This window comes from Oncorhynchus masou, chromosome 28, assembly GCF_036934945.1.
Source record: "Oncorhynchus masou masou isolate Uvic2021 chromosome 28, UVic_Omas_1.1, whole genome shotgun sequence".
NCBI lineage: Eukaryota > Metazoa > Chordata > Actinopteri > Salmoniformes > Salmonidae > Oncorhynchus > Oncorhynchus masou.
Window position 1 is genome coordinate 10,099,056 of NC_088239.1, and position 21,576 is coordinate 10,120,631.

General features: G+C 44.8%; 2 protein-coding genes and 1 non-coding gene across 4 annotated transcripts in view; 2 read left to right on the forward strand and 1 right to left on the reverse strand.

Moving 5' to 3' along the window:
- The window catches only part of LOC135517147 (E3 ubiquitin-protein ligase MARCHF6-like), a 37,392-nt gene extending 22,293 nt beyond the window's left edge, over window positions 1-15,099 (reverse strand). Inside the window, exons 1-16 of the mRNA XM_064941189.1 lie at window positions 14,736-15,099; window positions 14,026-14,125; window positions 9,703-9,776; window positions 9,073-9,216; window positions 8,632-8,704; window positions 8,238-8,409; window positions 7,971-8,145; window positions 7,781-7,842; window positions 7,641-7,673; window positions 7,172-7,223; window positions 6,989-7,047; window positions 6,711-6,791; window positions 6,536-6,604; window positions 6,224-6,298; window positions 5,948-6,082; window positions 3,153-3,272 (exon numbers count right to left, since the gene is read on the reverse strand). Of these exons, the coding sequence (XP_064797261.1) occupies window positions 3,153-3,272; window positions 5,948-6,082; window positions 6,224-6,298; window positions 6,536-6,604; window positions 6,711-6,791; window positions 6,989-7,047; window positions 7,172-7,223; window positions 7,641-7,673; window positions 7,781-7,842; window positions 7,971-8,145; window positions 8,238-8,409; window positions 8,632-8,704; window positions 9,073-9,216; window positions 9,703-9,776; window positions 14,026-14,125; window positions 14,736-14,760 (1,449 nt within the window). The 5' untranslated portion in view covers window positions 14,761-15,099. The remainder of the gene's footprint in view (window positions 1-3,152; window positions 3,273-5,947; window positions 6,083-6,223; window positions 6,299-6,535; window positions 6,605-6,710; window positions 6,792-6,988; window positions 7,048-7,171; window positions 7,224-7,640; window positions 7,674-7,780; window positions 7,843-7,970; window positions 8,146-8,237; window positions 8,410-8,631; window positions 8,705-9,072; window positions 9,217-9,702; window positions 9,777-14,025; window positions 14,126-14,735) is intronic.
- A 283-nt stretch (window positions 15,100-15,382) lies between these two features.
- trnat-agu (transfer RNA threonine (anticodon AGU)) lies at window positions 15,383-15,456 on the forward strand. The gene has a single exon. It is a non-coding gene; the product is annotated as a tRNA-Thr (tRNA).
- Window positions 15,457-15,628: 172 nt separating this feature from the next.
- On the forward strand, window positions 15,629-20,764 carry cmbl (carboxymethylenebutenolidase homolog (Pseudomonas)). Of its 2 annotated transcripts, none has more exons than XM_064941191.1 (6): window positions 15,629-15,754; window positions 16,258-16,472; window positions 16,589-16,696; window positions 18,644-18,786; window positions 19,254-19,345; window positions 19,607-20,764. In XM_064941191.1, exons 2-6 carry the CDS (start codon window positions 16,258-16,260, stop codon window positions 19,787-19,789), a joined length of 741 nt encoding a protein of 246 aa, XP_064797263.1. In that variant the 5' UTR covers window positions 15,629-15,754; the 3' UTR covers window positions 19,790-20,764. The 2 variants fall into 2 exon arrangements, with proteins under 2 accessions (XP_064797263.1, XP_064797264.1); XM_064941192.1 differs by having other exon boundaries at window positions 15,629-15,744.
- Window positions 20,765-21,576: the final 812 nt, after the last annotated feature.

A 21,576-nucleotide genomic window follows, 5' to 3' on the forward strand; every position in this document is an offset into this window, starting at 1 on the left:
AGAATGTTTAGCATATCACTTTGATAAGCTATTATTTCTTCACATTATACGCGTGGCAATGCACACAAGGCAGTAAGCTATACACGAATGTTCGCCCCATAATGCACTTAGAGGAAAACACATTTTGAGCTGTTTCATGTGGCGGCAGGTAGCGGTGGTTAGAAATGTAGAAAGAAGAGATCTAAAGACGCAACAACTAGCATTGGTTGCTAATATGACTGTTGACGCAACAACTAGCATTGGTTGCTAATATGACTGTTGACGCAACAACTAGCATTGGTTGCTAATATGACTGTTGACGCAACAACTAGCATTGGTTGCTAATATGACTGTTGACGCAACAACTAGCATTGGTTGCTAATATGACTGTTGACGCATCAACTAGCATTGGTTGCTAATATGACTGTTGACGCAACACCTAGCATTGGTTGCTAATATGACTGTTGACGCAACACCTAGCATTGGTTGCTAATATGACTGTTGACGCAACACCTAGCATTGGTTGCTAATATGACTGTTGACGCAACAACTAGCATTGGTTGCTAATATGACTGTTGACGCAACAACTAGCATTGGTTGCTAATATGACTGTTGACGCAACAACTAGCATTGGTTGCTAATATGACTGTTGACGCAACAACTAGCATTGGTTGCTAATATGTCTGTTGACGCAACAACTAGCATTGGTTGCTAATATGACTGTTGACGCAACAACTAGCATTGGTTGCTAATATGACTGTTGACGCAACAACTAGCATTGGTTGCTAATATGACTAGGATTGTGCCTTTGGCTACTAGACAATGAAAATCAATAGAACATGAGAGAAACAGACTACTGGTTTCAATGGTCTGCATGTTTGGTGTGATTTTGGCTAGGCTACTTTAAGCAAGGTAAGATATGCCTCAGAATATGTAGTAAAACCTTCAGGTTTCAAACAATTAAGTACGTTTTCAAAATGCATACTGCCTCCAGCTCATTGTAAAGTGCTGTGACGCACTGAATTTATTTTTATTTTACCTTTATTTTACTAGGCAAGTCAGCTAAGAACAAATTCTTATTTTCAATGACGGCCTAGGAACAGTGGGTTAACTGCCTGTTCAGGGGCAGAACGACAGATTTGTACCTTGTCAGCTCAGGGGTTTGAACTTGCAACCTTCCAGTTACTAGTCCAACACTCTAACCACGAGGCTACCCTGCCGCCCCAGCCTGTTAAGTTGCCTTTGTACTTGAATGGCAAATGGGAAGTGCATTTTAATTACCAGTTCAGAAATACAAATTGCAGCTCTAATCTTGGCCATTGGTTTAAAAAAAAAATTGAATTGTAAAAAAATGTTTTTACTACACATGTGATTGCTTGGTATTTCAATCATGGAATATGCTTTTCGGCCAAAAGTCGGCAATTACCGGCCAACGGAAACCCTGCTGCCGGAGGTGTCTGTAGATGTACAGTGCATTTGGGCCCCTTAAATTTTTCCACATTTTGTTACATTACAGCATTTTTCCAAAATACCCAATAGAAATTTTTGTATAAATCTATAAAAACTAAAAAACATTTTACATAAGTATTGTGAGCTCTGGTGCATCCTGTTTCCATTGATCATCCTTGATGTTTCTACAACTTGATTGGAGTCCACCTGTGGTAAATGTAATTGATTGGACATGATTTGGAAAGGCACACATCTGTCTATATAATGTCCCACAGTTGACAGTGCATGTCAGAGCAATAACCAAGCCATGAGGTTGAAGGAATTGTTTTTAGAGCTCCGAAACAGGATTCTTTCGAGGCACAGATCTGGGGAAGGGGACCAAAACATTTCTGCAGCATTAAAGGTCCCCAAGAACTCAGTGGCCTCCATCATTCATTTAATGGAAGAAGTTTGGAACCAGACACTACCTAGAGCTGGCCGCCCAGCCAAACTGAGCAATCGGGGGAGAAGAGCCTGACAGAGCTCTAGAGTTCCTCTGTGGAGACGAGAGAATCTTCCAGAAGGACAACCATCTCTGCAGCACTCCACCAATTATGGAAGAGTGGCCAGGCGGAAGGAAGTCACTCCTCAGTAAAAGGCACATGACAGCCAGCTTGGAGTTTGCCAAAAGGCACCTAAAGGACTCTCAGACCATGAGAAACAAGATTCTCTGGTCTGATGAAACCAAAATTAAACACTTTGGACTGAATGCCAAGCATCCCGTCCGGAGGAAACCTGGCACCATCCCTACGGCGAAGCATGGTGGTGGCAGCATCATGTCTGGAGGAAACCTGGCACCATCCCTATGGTGAAGCACGGTGGTGGCAGCATCATGTCTGGAGGAAACCTGGCACCATCCCTACGATGAAGCATGGTGGTGGCAGCATCATGCTGTGGGGATGTTTTTCAGAGGCAGGGACTGGGAGACTAGTCAGGATCAAGGGAAAGTACAGAGAGGTCCTTGATGAAAACCTGCTCCAGAGTGCTCAGGACCCCAGACTGGGGCGAAGGTTTACCTTCCAACAGGACAACAACCCTAAACATACAGACAAGACAACACAGGAGTGGCTTCAGGACAAGACTTTGAATGTCCTTGAGTTGCCTAGCCAGAGCCCGGACTTGAACCCGATTGAACATCTCTGGAGAGACCTGAAAATAGTTGTGCAGCGACTCTCCCCATCCAACCTGACAGAGCTTGAGAGGATCTGCAGAGGAAAATGGGAGAAACTCCCCAAATATAGGTGTGCAAAGCTTGCAGCGTCATACCCAAGAAGACTCGAGGATGTGATGGCTGCCAAAGGTGCTTCAACAAAGTACTGAGTAAAGGGTCTGAATACTTATGGAAATGTGATATTGTAGTTGAAAAAATAATATTAACTAAATGTTCTCTAGATGTTTTTGCTTCGTCATTATGGGGTGTTGTGATGTCATTATGGGGTACTGTCTGTAGATTCATTTTGATTTATTTAATCCATTTTCGAATAAGGCTGTAATGTAACAAAATGTGGAAAAAGTCATGGGGTCTGAATACTTTCCGAATGCACTATACGTACCACAGACAGGATGAACCTGCGGAGGTGTCTGTAGATGTACGTACCACAGACAGGATGAACCTGCGGAGGTGTCTGTAGATGTACGTACCACAGACAGGATGAACCTGCGGAGGTGTCTGTAGATGTACGTACCACAGACAGGATGAACCTGCGGATGTGTCTGTAGATGGGTAGGTGGATCATCTCCTGGACTGGGTTGAAGTCTGGATCGTTCAGGTTTCTCAGAAACCACAGAACCCCAGGCCTCAGCACCTGACCCAACACAGCAACACACTATAGTCAGGAATTAATCAACAGTACACTACAACAAACCAGTCAATGGCTACGCTTCCATCCAATTGGTAACAGATTTAAGTGAATATTCTAGAATCCCGCATATACCTAGGATAGGATAAAGTAATCCTTCTCACCCCCCCCCCCCTTAAATGATTTAGATGCACTATTGTAAAGTGGCTGTTCCACTGGATGTCATAAGGTGAATTCACCAATTTGTAAGTCGCTCTGGATAAGAGCGTCTGCCAAATGACTTAAATGTAAATGTAAATGTAATGACGAAAGTATACACATTCTCTGGATAATAAGCAGTGCGTGATGACGTAGTGCACTGCACATAAGTTCCATTTTCATGTACCGAATAAAAACCCAAAGTTTAATGCGTTTCCATCGGCATTTCAAATAAAACTGTTGCGTAAAATAGCGAAGGTTTGTGGCACGCGCGCTCTAGCCAACAGCTCACGGATACTCTGCAGGTAGGCTAGTGAAGCATCAATCATCACGTCACCAGAATAAGACACTCAGTATTTTTCGGAAAGGAGCATCACCGCTCATCGCTGTGCACTTTCACCACCCTGTGAAGTTCATCATAACATTTGACCTGTAAACAAATAAACTGCATGCTGTATTCGTAGTGGGAGGTCCACACAACATACACTACATGGCCAATAATATGTGGACACCACATCGAACATCTCATTCCAAAATGCTGGGCATTAATATAGAGTTGATCCCTCCCTTTCCTGCTATAACAGCCTCCACTCTTCTGGGAAGGCTTTCCACTAGAAGTTGGAAAAGTGCTGCAGGGATTTGCTTCCATTCAGCCACAAGAGCATTAGTGAGGATGGGCACTGATTTTGGACGATTAGGCCTGGCTCGCCGTCAGTGTTCCAATTCATCCGAAATGGGTTCGATGGGGTTGAGGTCAGGGCTCTGTGCAGGCCAGTCAAGTTCCTCCCCAATGATCGACAAACCATTTCTGTATGGACCTTGCTTTGTGCACGGGGGTATTGTCATGCTGAAACAGGAAAGGGCCTTCCCCAAACTGTTGCCATAAAGTTGGAAGCACATAATCGTCTATAATGTAATTGTATGCTGTCGTGTTAAGATTTCCCTTCACTGGAACTAAGGGGCCTGAACCATGTAAAACAGCCCCAGACCATTAACTTTGCAGTTGGCACTATGCATTCGGGAAGGTAGCGTTCTCCTGACATCTGCCAAACACAGATTCATCGGTCGTACTGCCAGGTGGTGAAGCGTGATTCGTCACTCCAGAGAACGCGTTTCCGTTGGGCCAATACACATTTGAATACTCTAGCTAATACACACAGCAATGATGTGTTTCATTAACACATGTAAAATAAAGACTATTCAACTTACTTTCACAGCCCTAGTGGTGGTGAGAGAATGTTTTTCCACTGATCCAGAGTCTGTCAATGGCGGCGAGCTTTACACCACTCCGGCCGACGCTTGGCATTGCGGATGGTGATCTTAGGCTTGTGTGCGGCTGCTCGGCCATGGAAACCCATTTCATGAAGCTCCCGACAAAATGTTCTTGTGCTGACGTTGCTTCCAGAGGCAGTTTGGAACTTGGTAGCTTCAGCACTCGGCGATCCCGTTCTGTGAGCTTGTGTGGCCTACCACTTCGCGGCTGAGCCGTTGTTGCTCCTAGACGTTTCCACATCACAATAACAGAACTTACAGTTGACCGGGGCAGCTGACGAGCACCGACAACGGTGCCACGTTGAAAGTCACTGAGCATCTTGAGTAAGGCCTTTCTACTGCCAATATTTGTCTATGGAGATTGCATGGCGGTACGCTCGATTTATACACCGGTCAGCAACGGATGAGGCTGAAATAGCTGAATCCACTCATTTGAAGGGGTGTCCACATACTTTTTGTGTGTGTATATTAGAGGTCGTCCGATTCATCGGAATGGCCGATTAACTAGGGCAGATTTCAAGTTTTCATAACAATTGGAAATCGGTATTTTTGGACACCGAGTTGGCCGATTTTTTTTTACACTTTTATTTAACAAGGCAAGTCAGTTAAGAACACATTCTTCTTTTCAATGGCGGCCTGGGAGCGTTGGGTTAACTGCCTTGTTCAGGCTCGGGGATTCAGTCCAACGCTCTAACCACCTGATTACATTGCACTCCACGAGGAGACTGCCTGTTACGCGAATGCAGTAAGAAGCCAAGGTAAGTTGCTAGCTATCATTAAACTTCGCTTATAAAAAACAATCAATCATAATCACTAGTTAACGACACATGGTTGATGATGTTCCCTATATAGTGCACTACGTTTGACCAGGGCCCATAGGTCTCTGGTTAAAAGTAGTGCACTATAAAGCGAATAGTGTGCCATTTGGGATGTAGAGTTAATGTAGTGCACTATATGAGGTGTCATTTGGGACATGCTCTACAACCAGGTTTCCATACAGCCAATTCACGTGGGCGAATGAACATAAGAAAAGGCGAAACCGAGCTGATGGAAACAGGAAATGTCGACAGACAATTTGTTTGTTCAATATGGTGGGATCTTTTCGTGTCCGTCAAATTAATGATGTGAGAAATTGCGTTAACGGCTTTATTCCCCAAATATTGATAAGATCAAATGGAAATAGACATGGAGTCCCGATCCCTGTCCCCTACCTCTCTCAGTAAGAGGATGAAGGAAGCGAAGTAGAAGACGTAGACCATTCCCACCAGCCAGTGCAGGAACATGGTGGTGCCTGGAGCAGATTTAAAACTCAGCTCTCTGTCCTTCAGAGACGCATCAAACATCTCCTGCAGAACGGACGGAAGAAGAGGTGGGAACGGTTAAAGAAAGAGACTGGTAGGCTGGGGGGGGGGAAATGGAGAGCAAGGTTGGAAGAGAAAAGGGGGAGAGAGAGAGAAAGAGGGATAGATATAAACGTCTGTACGTACTAAAGAGCAGATGTCGAGCCACCAGCCACAGATGAGGGGGAAGACTCCTATCTCCACGACAACAAGCAGTGAGACCTGGAACACACACCACGATAAACACCATGGACAGACACATGACCTCAGGGACTATGAAGCCCCAGGGGAAACTCAGGCAATTCCCAAAATCATGCATTGATGTCAATGGGAGATATACAAAAAAAAAAATGTAAGTTGACCTTCCGTCATTCATATAGATTTCAATTTATAGTCACGTCGTTCTTCGTTTCGGGTTTACAGTAATATGATATATTAGATTTAAAACCGAAATGTTACCTTGACAACGATGTAGCAGACCCCTAGTAGACGGCGGGACCGCTGGAACCTGACCAGAGCAGCGAACCCCTGAGAGACACAAGTTAAGGACAAACACACAAAAACAGTGGAAAGGTCTCCATGGAAACACTGCACGGTCACCGGAAGGGATCCCGGTCAGTAGGCGGAAGGATACATGACAGAGGATGAGCGTCATGGCCAACAGGATGTACCCTACGATGGTTGTGATCAGGCCCTCGAATTGGGAGGCTTGGACCTAGAGGACAAGACAAGAGCATTCAACCATATTTGCCATGTTGGTGAGGCCAACTTTGTTGAACGCAGAAAGTAAAACAGACCAGTCTTGACTATATCGATTAAATAATGCAATCTTTGTAAATACAATATATTTGTACTGTATAACATTATGTTTTGCACAGAGTCAGGAGTGGTGTATTAGAGAATGTTTCTTACATATTCCTCAAAGCCAAGGCCCATGACAGAGAAGTGACCAATGTGGTATGGACAGAACGCTGGAAGAGAACAGTGATGGATCAAACCTCACAGCCTTCTACTGAGCCCTACCACCATACCTGGCTAGTTCATTGTAAGAAGGGTACTGCTTTAAGGGGAGTTAGTGTTCATTTATGGACTCACCGAAGACCAGGATGAAGAGAGTGTTCAGAGACACAACCCAGAACACATGCTCCTGGAAGACGAGACACAAAGCAAAACGTCACCTCACTCCATCCTAGTGCTACTGCTTATAGACCAGACAACCCCTTCAATGCAATACCACTCCATACTGTGTGCTAATACCACTCCATACTGTGTGCTAATACCACTCCATACTGTGTGCTAATACCACTCCATACTGTGTGCTAATACCACTCCATACTGTGTGCTAATACCACTCCATACTGTGTGCTAATACCACTCCATACTGTGTGCTAATACCACTCCATACTGTGTGCTAATACCACTCCATACTGTGTGCTAATACCACTCCATACTGTGTGCTAATACCACTCCATACTGTGTGCTAATACCACTCCATACTGTGTGCTAATACCACTCCATACTGTGTGTTAATACCACTCCATACTGTGTGCTAATAGATACGTACTAAGAACACCAAGGAGCCATCGAGTCCAAGCATCTGAGAGGTAAAGAGAGAGATATTAAGAGGTGATGATGATGATGGACAGTGCAGTGTCATGTGTTTGATTCAGGACAGATGTGTTGGAGAAACTAAACCAGTCTCACCCTCTCCCATGTGAGCTCCTCTGCTGCTCTGTCCCATTCTAGAGCATTCCAGTTCATATCATCTACAGACAGAGAAAGAGACAGAGGGAGAGAGAGAGGGAAATAAGAGGGAGAGAGATCTCATACTATAACTTTGAGTATTGCTGTTGCCATGTTAGCCATCTGATGAGTGCTGGCCCTAGTCTCCTACCTTGAGCCCCGTTGTTGGCATCCACATCTTCGGCAGCCACCCCCTCCTCTTCCTCGTTGTCTAGTTCTGGCTCCTCCCCCTGTTCTGGCGGGCCATCCGGGGGCTCTGGCTCTGCCTCATGAGCTGGGGGGTTGGCAGGGGCAGGGGGTTCATCAGCTGCTCCTTGACCGGCAGCCTGCAGGGGAGCAATGTGGATGGAGGGGCTGTAAATGTGTGTGTGTGTATGTGTGTGTATGTGTGTGATGAATGTGTGTGTGTGTGTGTTACCTCGTTGGGCTGTTGTCCGGCTGCGTTGGGCTGGGGCTGCTGGTGGTGCTCCAGCCACAGGGGGGGACCACCATGGACTATCTGCTCCCTGAGCCACACCAGACTGATGAACGCACACAGTGTACACGTCACCACGAAACAGCCCTGCAGACAGTCTGCCAGCAGGTTATCTCTACAGGGAGACCGGATGTGAAAATGTCAAAGATCTACAAAAAAGCACTCGCACATCTTGTTGCATGTGTGTGGGAACCTGGGAATAAAGCAATAACATCTGTAAGCTCTGACCAAAGCCAGGCGACCGACACATAAGCTTGAATAAACAATGACGTGATCTGATACAGGAAGGAGGTAGAGTCTGATTGGTGAAGGAGGAGGATATGACGCAATGACTCACGTGGAGAGCATGTCCAAAGGCAGCGTCAGGAGCGAGGTCACAGAGCCAGTAAACAGACACTTGTAGATTCGACCTGAAGAGAGAGAGAGAGAGGAGATATGGGCATCATCTCACCAAGGGAGAACATGCTGAAGAAAGAGGTAGACCTTCATGAAGGAACATCTTGGTTAGGACTGAGGACAAATGTGTTTAGGCAGGGGCAGTAACTGTATACTTAATGCTGGTATTGTAATCCACCCCATTCTAAGAGTGTAGGCAGTGGACACACAAAACAACACACCAGTAGGATTAACAAAACTGGGAAAATCCCCAAATCCCGCTTCTGATCCTATTAAACCATGGACACAAGAGCTAGCGTACAGGTCCTTATGTGAGTGATACTGTACTTAAGAGTAAAGTGTTGACACATTAGTGTGTGTGTGTGTGGATCAGTCTCCTCACATGCAGTGAGGGGGACCACCCCCAGCCATGCGAAGGCCACCAGTGTGTAGTGAAACCAGTATCGTATGGCCGTGCCCACACTGGTCAGCAGGCCAGCACAGATGTCCTGGATGGGCAGGCGCGGGGGCATGTCTGGGGAGTAGACTGGAGCAGAGCAGATAGAGGGATGAGACAATCATTTATAAATAACAGAGCAAAAATAGGAGGTTGAGACATTTTGAAGTACCCCTTTGGGTTCCAGGTAGAACCCATCTCATATGTATATACTGTACTCGATACCATCTACTGTATCTTGCCTATGCTGCTCTGTACCATCACTCATTCATATATCCTTATGTACATATTCTTTATCCCCTTACACTGTGTATAAGACAGTAGTTTAGGAATTGTTAGTTAGATTACTTGTTGGTTATTACTGCATTGTCGGAACTAGAAGCACAAGCATTTCGCTACACCCGCATTAACATCTGCTAACCATGTGTATGTGACAAATACAATTTGATTTGATTTGAACCCTTTTTTTCTAAGAGTGTATTCAATGACAGAGCATCCCAGTCTGAAGTCAACCTCTTGCAACAGCGCACATTTCTGAGACTGACAGGTCAATCAATGCCACGGACGGGTACTTACTTGGTGTGAAAGCAAATCTGTGCTTGCATAATTCACAGTACTCCTTCCTGCTGTGCTTCAGCCACTGCACCAAACTGTAAACAACAACAAAGGTAAGAGCGGCGAATGTTAGGTGAGGAACTAACGATAGTGAGAACAACCCACACTGAACACCCTAAAAGGCTCGTTCGTACCACACAGCAGTCGACTCATTCAGAAGTTTAACTCTTCGTAATGCTTTCTTTAATACACAGTACAACGCTTGCTACTGCAGCCCTGAGCTGTCTAGCATTGGTGATTATGTGCTCCTAGTTTGCAATATATTAAGAATGAGATATTTCTGTCTCACACACGCCTTGTGAATGAGAACTGGTCCACACAGAGGATCCTAAAACACTGATTTGAATCCTCATGATATTGTTATTACTGCCAGTTAGGACTATATGTTAATAACACCAAGACAACCCAAGTTACATATTGTATTATTATTTAAATAGGCAAGTCAGCTAAGAACAAATTCTTATTTACAATGACGGCCTACCCTGTCCAAACCCAAACCTGGACGACGCTTGGCCAATTGTGCGCCACCCTATGGGACTCCCAATCACGGCCAGTTATGATACGGCCTGGAATCGAACCAGGATCTGTAGTGACGCATCTAGCACTAAAATGCAGTGCCTTAAGACCGCTGGGCCACTCGGGAGCCCCAAGTTCCATGTAACTAACTACGCCGAGGTTACCTTCCTGTACATCTGGATGAATCGTGTGTGAACCAACAGGGCCCTCTGGAGATCACTGACATTATGCCAGAGCAGACGGTACCAGAAATGGAATGATGACACAGTGCTCCAATGCACTTCTGTACCCGGCTCAGCAGACCACAAATGTGTAACCACACCTGTAGTAACTGTGTAACCACGCCTGTAGTAACTGTGTAACCACGCCTGTAGTAACTGTGTAACCACGCCTGTAGTAACTGTGTAACCACGCCTGTAGTAACTGTGTAACCACACCTGTAGTAACTGTGTAACCACGCCTGTAGTAACTGTGTAACCACACCTGTAGTAACTGTGTAACCACGCCTGTAGTAACTGTGTAACCACGCCTGTAGTAACTGTGTAACCACGCCTGTAGTAACTGTGTAACCACGCCTGTAGTAACTGTGTAACCACGCCTGTAGTAACTGTGTAACCACACCTGTAGTAACTGTGTAACCACACCTGTAGTAACTGTGTAACCACACCTGTAGTAACTGTGTAACCACACCTGTAGTAACTGTGTAACCACGCCTGTAGTAACTGTGTAACCACGCCTGTAGTAACTGTGTAACCACGCCTGTAGTAACTGTGTAACCACGCCTGTAGTAACTGTGTAACCACGCCTGTAGTAACTGTGTAACCACGCCTGTAGTAACTGTGTAACCACGCCTGTAGTAACTGTGTAACCACGCCTGTAGTAACTGTGTAACCACGCCTGTAGTAACTGTGTAACCACGCCTGTAGTAACTGTGTAACCACACCTGTAGTAACTGTGTAACCACACCTGTAGTAACTGTGTAACCACGCCTGTAGTAACTGTGTAACCACGCCTGTAGTAACTGTGTAACCACACCTGTAGTAACTGTGTAACCACGCCTGTAGTAACTGTGTAACCACGCCTGTAGTAACTGTGTAACCACACCTGTAGTAACTGTGTAACCACGCCTGTAGTAACTGTGTAACCACACCTGTAGTAACTGTGTAACCACACCTGTAGTAACTGTGTAACCACACCTGTAGTAACTGTGTAACCACGCCTGTAGTAACTGTGTAACCACACCTGTAGTAACTGTGTAACCACACCTGTAGTAACTGTGTAACCACGCCTGTAGTAACTGTGTAACCACGCCTGTAGTAACTGTGTAACCACGCCTGTAGTAACTGTGTAACCACGCCTGTAGTAACTGTGTAACCACGCCTGTAGTAACTGTGTAACCACACCCGAAGGCTTTTATTATGTTTCTGCAGTAGTAAACCATGGCAGTAAACCACATTATAGTAGTTCAATAGTGTCCCGACTGCTTCTCATCACTAGTTAGCACAGTAAATGACAGATCAGAAACTTTCACTATCTTTTATCCTTTGCGTTATTGTTAATTGTTTTTCCTTTGTTAGATCCACATGGCAGAGAAAACAGCTGCGATTGCAGCAACATAAGTGGGATGATCACTTGGGACACACGTCAACATAATGGCCTCAGGACAGTCTTAGGCAATAGCGAGGCCCTATGCTGTGTCTATATCAACATTACCTCATCCTACTGACTCAAATGTGATTCTCCTATGGCCATTATATCAGAGGAGTGAGTCGGTCTCTCTATGGCTAGTACTGGAAGCTGGTGTGGGGGCTAGGCTATAGTTTGATTATAAATACTACTACAGTATATAATACAGTATAGGTTAAAAAAAACAACAGTATATAGTTGACTCCTGATAGTAAGTGCACTTAAGTGTAAAACAATCTTGAGGTCGCAATTCAATGACAATGTTTGTAATTGTTCCTGATGACTATGTTCCCAAGCCGTGTCAATCATTCATCAGGACAGGAGTTGACATTGATTGAGTCAGGTAGAGAGAGGTAGAGAGAGAGGTAGAGAGAGAGAGAGGTACAGTGCCTTGCGAAAGTATTCGGCCCCCTTGAACTTTGCGACCTTTTGCCACATTTCAGGCTTCAAACATAAAGATATAAAACTGTATTTTTTTGTGAAGAATCAACAACAAGTGGGACACAATCATGAAGTGGAACGACATTTATTGGATATTTCAAACTTTTTTAACAAATCAAAAACTGAAAAATTGGGTGTGCAAAATTATTCAGCCCCTTTACTTTCAGTGCAGCAAACTCCCTCCAGAAGTTCAGTGAGGATCTCTGAATGATCCAATGTTGACCTAAATGACTAATGATGATAAATACAATCCACCTGTGTGTAATCAAGTCTCTGTATAAATGCACCTGCACTGTGATAGTCTCAGAGGTCCGTTAAAAGAGCAGAGAGCATCATGAAGAACAAGGAACACACCAGGCAGGTCCGAGATACTGCTGTGAAGAAGTTTAAAGCCGGATTTGGATACAAAAAGATTTCCCAAGCTTTAAACAACCCAAGGAGCACTGTGCAAGCGATAATATTGAAATGGAAGGAGTATCAGACCACTGCAAATCTACCAAGACCTGGCCGTCCCTCTAAACTTTCAGCTCATACAAGGAGAAGACTGATCAGAGATGCAGCCAAGAGGCCCATGATCACTCTGGATGAACTGCAGAGATCTACAGCTGAGGTGGGAGACTCTGTCCATAGGACAACAATCAGTCGTATATTGCACAAATCTGGCCTTTATGGAAGAGTGGCAAGAAGAAAGCCATTTCTTAAAGATATCCATAAAAAGTGTCGTTTAAAGTTTGCCACAAGCCACCTGGGAGACACACCAAACATGTGGAAGAAGGTGCTCTGGTCAGATGAAACCAAAATGTAACTTTTTGGCAACAATGCAAAACGTTATGTTTGGCATAAAAGCAACACAGCTCATCACCCTGAACACAGCTCATCACCCTGAACACAGCTCATCACCCTGAACACACCATCCCCACTGTCAAACATGGTGGTGGCAGCATCATGGTTTGGGCCTGCTTTTCTTCAGCAGGGACAGGGAAGATGGTTAAAATTGATGGTTAGATGGATGGAGCCAAATACAGGACCATTCTGGAAGAAAACCTGATGGAGTCTGCAAAAGACCTGAGACTGGGACGGAGATTTGTCTTCCAACAAGACAATGATCCAAAACATAAAGAAAATCTACAATGGAATGGTTCAAAAATAAACCTATCCAGGTGTTAGAATGGCCAAGTCAAAGTCCAGACCTGAATCCAATCGAGAATCTGTGGAAAGAACTGAAAACTGCTGTTCACAAATGCTCTCCATCCAACCTCACTGAGCTCGAGCTGTTTTGCAAGGAGGAATGGGAAAAAATTTCAGTCTCTCAATGTGCAAAACTGATAGAGACATACCCCAAGCGACTTACAGCTGTAATCGCAGCAAAAGGTGGTGCTACAAAGTATTAACTTAAGGGGGCTGAATAATTTTGCACGCCCAATTTTTCAGTTTTTGATTTGTTAAAAAAGTTTGAAATATCCAATAAATGTCGTTCCACTTCATGATTGTGTCCCACTTGTTGTTGATTCTTCACAAAAAAATACAGCTTTATATCTTTATGTTTGAAGCCTGAAATGTGGCAAAAGGTCGCAAAGTTCAAGGGGGCCGAATACTTTCGCAAGGCACTGTAGACAGACAGAGAGAGAGAGAGACACTCACCATTCCTGGTGGATGAACTTGATGCTGCCAGTACAGACACAGGGGTGGTACAAGGGTTTGTCTGGGGTCCCCTCTGAACGACACACGCGACATATATCCCCTACACAGAGAAAATGTTTGTCCATTGGTTCAGAGAGACAGACAAGACGACACACACACACCGCCTACACATAGGAAGAACAGCCTTCTGTAGTAGCAATCGATTTGAAGCTACCTAATGAATTGTTCCAGTGCCTAATCAAACAATATTGTAGTTAGCTTTACACTGACAAGATAAATGGTAACACCAGCCATGAGAGCAGACATCAGCTAATAAATAGCTAGCTTGCTATGGAGTTAGCTACGTTTCATTGATTACCTCGCTACTGTAGCTAGCTACATTACGTTTGCTTAACCAACTAACATGCCAGTGTTAGCAGCCGCATCAATTATCTGTACTGGGGAAATGTGCTAGGTTATATAACTAACTATCCACGGTCTAACTAGCTACTGGTAGCCCATTGATGATCGATTGCTTCTAGCCAGGCCCTAACTGGTGTCACTGTGTGGGTGTCAGTGGACGAAAAATGTGCTAAAAACTAACGTTGGAAAGGTAACGTTAGTTAGAGACCACCTTTGCCTTGGAGACCAAGTACAGAGTAACTAGCTAGTTTCACTAAGCTAACTTAGCTAGCCAACGTTTGTGGACTGTAAAAAAAATAAAAATGTACCTTCATCTGCAATGTCCATCTTCATAGATGAGGCTCTGCCCCTCTTTTTTGGAGTTATACAGTAACGTTAGTTTGCTATCGCACACCCATCGACAACGCGAACGGCACTGTTTTTAGCCGATCTGGATCAGACGATCCTTGAAGTCCGATACATTGACTATCATAAAATGGTGTCCACTTTGAACACCAGAATCCCTCCTGTTTCGTGACACGCTCGGACCATGTATGTTGGACCGGTAGCGATTGTCAAACCGAGATCGCCAGCAGACCTCTTCCTAGCTAATTCAACACGATAGAGGCGACGAATAAAAAATTCACCTGACACAAGTGATACCTTGCGACAGTGTGCGCCGTTTTCCGTCAGCGGTTATCCGGAATCTGGGTCACATGGTACCATTTTGTGGTTTCTGGCCCGTGTAGATAGTGACATCCTGCGGTATTTAGCCGGTACTACATCATACCGATATATCTGTGACTGAATTCTTTCTTTAAATTAATGTCTGATCCATCGCTTTACCCCGTTATGGTATTTACTGTTAATCTCGGAATGTAATTGCAAACTGCACACAGCTGACTTTACAACAAATACTCACAATGCCAAAGCCAGGTCAAGAATTGTTAATATCTCTAACACAGATGGCATCAGTGGCGCTGTGGCTTAGTTGGTTAAAGCGCCTGTCTAGTAAACAGGAGATCCTGAGTTCGAATCTCAGCAGTGCCTTTTTGAGACGGTAGGTTTGTACAGTTCGAAATTGTCCCAGTTTCAACTCGGCGAATCGAATGATTATTACACGTTTACATGTTCTACACTCAAAATGCAGATTATAAAATCATCCATTTTGGTGGGTTTGGACTTCGGACTGGGAACGATGCTCACGCCACCGAAGAGGGCGGTCCTTCTAGTCAGCCATTCACATATTTTTCACTTTTCCACTGCGGAAGAAAACTAAACTCTTAACGGGAAGGGGAGAAATATACTATTTTTTAGAGTCAGTGCGCGGGGGTACAGGTTAGTTGAGGTAATGTGTACATGTAGGTAGGGGTGAAGTGACTATGCATAGATAATAAACAGCGAGTAGCAGCAGTGTACAAAACAAATGGAGGGTGGTGTCAAAGTAAATAGTCCGGTGGCCATTTGATTAGTTGTTCAGCTTTCTCATGGCTTGGAGGTGGAAGCTGTTAAGAAGCCTTTTGGTCCTAGACTTGGTGCTCCGGTACCGCCTGCCGTGCGGTAGCAGAGAAAACAGTCTATGACTTGGGTGACGAGTCTGACGATTTTATGGGCTTTCCATTGTATGTGGAAATAACTGAGGCTTATAGGCTATGTTGCCCTCTAGAGCAGAGTCAGCGTGACGCACTCCGCAATGAGTGGGAACATTTTAATTACCTACTTATGTCAAAGGATTCCGTATCCCTGTATCGATGAATACAATCCATGTGTTTCAGTGTACTTGTACCAGTATGTGTTGCTATACATGTTTGTATGGTTATGTGGGTGATTCTCAATGTTATCTCTTTCCAGATGGCCAATGAGGCGAAGCCGTGTCCATGTGACATGGGATACATGATGGAGTATGGAGGTGTTGGCCAGGAGGTCCAGATAGAACACATCAAGGCCTACCTGGTCAAGCCTCCCTCTGATTCAGACAAGGCCGTCATCATCATCCAGGACATCTATGGCTGGCAGCTACCCAACACCAGATACATGGCTGACATGCTGGCCTCCAATGGATACATGTACGTAACAATGCATACTTAACAATGTTGTTACTTACCGTATACCTGGCATTTCCTGGCGAATTACAGTACAAGTATTACCAGTATTGTCATGCTGGCTGTCTATCTCCCCTCAGTGCAGTGTGTCCTGACTTCTACGTTGGAAAGGAGCCATGGAGTCCAGCACAAGATTGGTCTACCTTTCAGCAGTGGCTGGAGGACAAGAAGCCCACCAATATCAACAAGTAATGCAAACATTCCCATTGGCCAGAGAGTAGTCTCAGAGAGCCAGACTCCATTCCCATTGGTCAGAGAGCCAGACTCCATTCCCATTGGCCAGAGAGTAGTCTCAGAGAGCCGGACTCCATTCTCTTTGGCCAGAGAGTAGTCTCAGAGAGCCAGACTCCATTCCCATTGGTCAGAGAGCCAGACTCCATTCCCATTGGCCAGAGAGTAGTCTCAGAAAGCAGACTCCACTCCCTTATGTCAGAGAGTAGTCTCAGATAGCCAGACTCCATTCCATTGGCCAGAGAGTAGTCTCAGAGAGCCAGACTCCATTCTCATTGGCCAGAGAGTTGTCTCAGAGAGCCAGACTCCATTCCATTGGCCAGAGAGTAGTCTCAGAAAGCAGACTCCATTCCCATTGGCCAGAGAGTAGTCTCAGATAGCCAGACTCCATTCCATTGGCCAGAGAGTAGTCTCAGAGAGCCAGACTCCATTCCCATTGGCCAGAGAGTAGTCTCAGAGAGCCAGACTCCATTCTCATTGGCCAGAGAGTAGTCTCAGATAGCCAGACTCCATTCTCATTGGCCAGAGAGTAGTCTCAGAGAGCCAGACTCCATTCACATTGGCCAGAGAGTAGTCTCAGAGAGCCAGACTCCATTCCATTGGCCAGAGAGTAGTCTCAGAAAGCAGACTCCACTACCCTATGCCAGAGAGTAGTCTCAGAGAGCCAGACTCCATTCCCATTGGCCAGAAAGTAGTCTCGGAGAGCCAGACTCCATTCCATTGGCCAGAGAGTAGTCTCAGAGAGCCAGACTCCATTCCATTGGCCAGAGAGTAGTCTCAGAGAGCCAGACTCCATTCCATTGGCCAGAGAGCCAGACTCCATTCCCATTGGCCAGAGAGTAGTCTCAGAGAGCCAGACTCCATTCCATTGGCCAGAGAGTAGTCTCAGAGAGCCAGACTCCATTCCATTGGCCAGAGAGTAGTCTCAGAAAGCAGACTCCACTACCCTATGCCAGAGAGTAGTCTCAGAGAGCCAGACTCCATTCCCATTGGCCAGAAAGTAGTCTCAGAGAGCCAGACTCCATTCCATTGGCCAGAGAGTAGTCTCAGAGAGCCAGACTCCATTCCATTGGCCAGAGAGTAGTCTCAGAGAGCCAGACTCCATTCCATTGGCCAGAGAGTAGTCTCAGAAAGCCAGACTTCATTCCATTGGCCAGAAAGTAGTCTCAGAGAGCCAGACTCCATTCCATTGGCCAGAAAGTAGTCTCAGAGAGCCAGACTCCATTCCATTGGCCAGAAAGTAGTCTCAGAGAGCCAGACTCCATTCCATTGGCCAGAGAGTAGTCTCAGAGAGCCAGACTCCATTCCATTGGCCAGAGAGTAGTCTCAGAGAGCCAGACTCCATTCCATTGGCCAGAGAGTAGTCTCAGAAAGCAGACTCCACTCCCTTATGCCAGAGAGTTGTCGCAGAAAGCCAGACTCCATTCCATTGGCCAGAAAGTAGTCTCAGAGAGCCAGACTCCATTCCATTGGCCAGAGAGTAGTCTCAGAGAGCCAGACTCCATTCCATTGGCCAGAAAGTAGTCTCAGAGAGCCAGACTCCATTCCATTGGCCAGAGAGTAGTCTCAGAAAGCAGACTCCACTCCCTTATGCCAGAGAGTTGTCGCAGAAAGCCAGACTCCATTCCATTGGCCAGAAAGTAGTCTCAGAGAGCCAGTCTTCACTCCATAATTTCACTGTATATAGTATTAATCTCTATCAGCACACATCCACTGTTGGCCAGCAGAGGGTACCATCACGAAGCCAGACTCGTTAGTCTTATATTCGGTCAATAGAATATAACTTTATTAGAAAATAACTTTATCCCTCTGTTAACTTACAACTGAAATGTGTGTGCCCTGTGCTCCTCTAGTAACCCAACCCCTTCCTCCCCTCTCCCCCTGCTGTCTGTCTGTCCGTCCAGGGAGGTGGACGCAGTCCTGAGGTTTCTGAAGAGCCAGTGTGGGGCCCTGCGTATTGGGGCAGTGGGCTTCTGCTGGGGGGGGGTGGCCACCCACTACCTGGCTCTGCAGTACCCTGAGGTCAGGGCAGGGGTATCTGTCTATGGTAAGGGTAGGGGTCAGAGGCCTGTCCAATCAGAATACAGTAATAACCATGAGGTAGAGTGTCTACCAATGGTCGCAATCTAGGCTGATTACATTGCAGACGCCGGCCAGATCTCGTGAGGTGTAGCTAACCATATCATGTGATGTGGGCCCGTGTAGCTCAGTTGGCAGAGCATGGCGCTTGTACCGCACGAAAAAGGTATGAAAATGTATGCGCTCACTACTGTAAGTCACTCTGGATAAGAGCATCTGCTAAAGGACAAAAAATGTTGTTTATATATATATATATATATATATATGATTTAGCAGCCTGATTCCCGACTGCACATTTGATAATATGAAACACAACCATTGGTTGATGCAGTGCAACAGCTGCAATGTAGTCGGTCTGGAACGCAACTATTGTGCTTGCCTAGTAGGCTAGTAATGCTAATGCTATGCTGTTTGGATGTGACTGCGTGTCTGCAGGAATCATCAGAGAGAGGGAGGACAGGTATGAACTGAAGAGCCCGACACTGTTTATCTTCGGAGAGAAGGATGACGTCATCCCACTGGACCAGGTCTGGTATTATTAAATACTACACAGTACTACATTTTTTTAAAGAAAAAAGTCCATGGAGATCATTCATATATTGAAAACTATATTGAGCACCATTTATTGCAAGCCAGAGTCATCTCTTGAGTGAAATTAACCGTCATCATCAGCATCTTTGTCGGTTACTGGCCTTATACCACCATTTAGTGTCATCCAATCAAATGCTTTGAGTTGTGTTTCAACCATCCTATCACCATTTAATTCATTCCCTGTTGTTTCCTTCCAGGTGAGTGTCCTGGAGAAGAACCTGCAGGAGAAGTGTACAGGTGTAGACTACCATGTGAAGGTCTTCCCAGGTCAGACTCATGGCTTTGTTCACCGGAAGAGAGAGGACATCAACACCACAGACCAGCCCTGCATCCAGGAGGCCAGGACAGACATACTCAACTGGTTGCAGAAATACATGTAGGATATCTACAGAGCAGTTGTCAATCATCTGCCGTCCATGGTAGAGTGAACAGAAAGCATAAAAATGCAAATCCAATTTCACTACACCACTAACCTTATTAAAAAGTAATAGCTAATGTAATTGATCATCAGTTCTGAGGTCATTTCCACATATGTCCTTTCTGAATAGCAGCCTATCTGGTGATTATCATGTCCTTGATTTATCATGATCAAATTCAAGCTGGCGGGGTGTTTTAATGTGGAATCTGTCGTTGCCATATTTGTAGTAGACTTTAGTTTTGTACCTTTTTCTTGCAGTACATTGTACACATGATCTCTTCCTTGTATACATGATCTCTTCCTTGTATACATGATCTCTTCCTTGTATACATTTTTTTTTTTACCTTTACCTTTAACCAGGCAAGTCAGTTAAGAACAAATTCTTATTTTCAATGACGGCCTAGGAACAGTGGGTTAACTGCCTGTTCAGGGGCAGAACGACAAATTTGTACCTTGTCAGCTCGGGGGTTTGAACTTGCAATTCCGGTTATGAGTCCAACGCTCTAACCACTAGACTACCCTGCCGCCCCAACGATCTCTTCCTTGTATACATGATCTCTTCCTTTTACACATGATCTCTTCCTTTTACACATGATCTCTTCCTTTTACACATGATCTCTTCCTTTTACACATGATCTCTTCCTTGTACACATGATATCTTCCTTGTACACATGATATCTTCCTTGTATACATGATCTCTTCCTTGAATACATGATCTCTTCCTTGTATACATTCTGTATTTTTGCATACGTTATCTGTTCATTTTGTATGCATTGTACACATTACCTCTTCATTGTATACATTATAAAAACAAGGAATTACTTTTAACTGCAAAGTGTATAAAAAATATAAATGCAATTATATTTTATTTCTGATTTGATGTTTGTGTTTAATATAATGTAATACCCAAAGATATCAATAAAGACATTATGCTTCATGTTAATGTATCATTGTAATCTCATGTGCACATTTTATCCTGGATTCAGACTGGCTCAGTCTGCTGTCCAGCCACAGCTGTTGTTGAGGTGTTTACTTTGGCTGACCACAAACGACAACACAGGCTGAGCAGGAAGGGAGAGACCTTCAACTAATGCACAGGTTCACTTCTCCCACGGTCTGAGAGAATATCAGATAGTAACCTGCTATGACAATCTTTGGCACTTGATGTTTTTTGTTTTTTTTCTGTCAGAAACATGTGTTCCATTTCCATCTAATTAGGGCTTACCCCATTTAGTCGCCTGGACGATTGTTTGGTCGGTAGGCTGTTGGTTGACCGATCATTTTTTAGTAGGGCAGTTGCAAAAAAAAACCGCAAAATAATGATGGAACGTCTTGATTGACACCAGTAGTACATTTTCCATTAATTCCCATAATTTCTAATCTACCAGTGGAGTCTCCTCAGAGGCGGAAGGGGAGGACCATCCTGCTCAGTGAATTAAATAAAAAAAATTGTAAAACATTAAAAAGTTATTTTTAGATAAAACTATACTAAATATAATCACATCACCAAACAATTGATAAAACACTATTTTGTAAAGGTCTACAGTAGCCTCAATAGCACTCTGTAGGGTAGCACCATGGTGTAGCCAGAGGACAGCTAGCTTCCGACCTCCTCTGGGTACATTGACTTAAATACAAAACCTAGGAGGTTCATGGTTCTCACCCCCTTCCATAGACTTACACAGGTCATTATTAAAACATCCGGAGGACATCCTCCCGTCTATCAGAGCTCTTGCAGCATGAACTGAC

Bases quoted from the DNA above. Each gene is read 5' to 3' on its own strand.
- cmbl (XM_064941191.1), top strand. From the start codon at position 16,258: ATGGCCAATGAGGCGAAGCCGTGTCCATGTGACATGGGATACATGATG. The intron at 16,473-16,588 runs GTACGTAACAAT...ATCTCCCCTCAG, and splicing joins CTGGCCTCCAATGGATACAT to TGCAGTGTGTCCTGACTTCT. The intron at 19,346-19,606 runs GTCTGGTATTAT...GTTTCCTTCCAG, and splicing joins ACGTCATCCCACTGGACCAG to GTGAGTGTCCTGGAGAAGAA.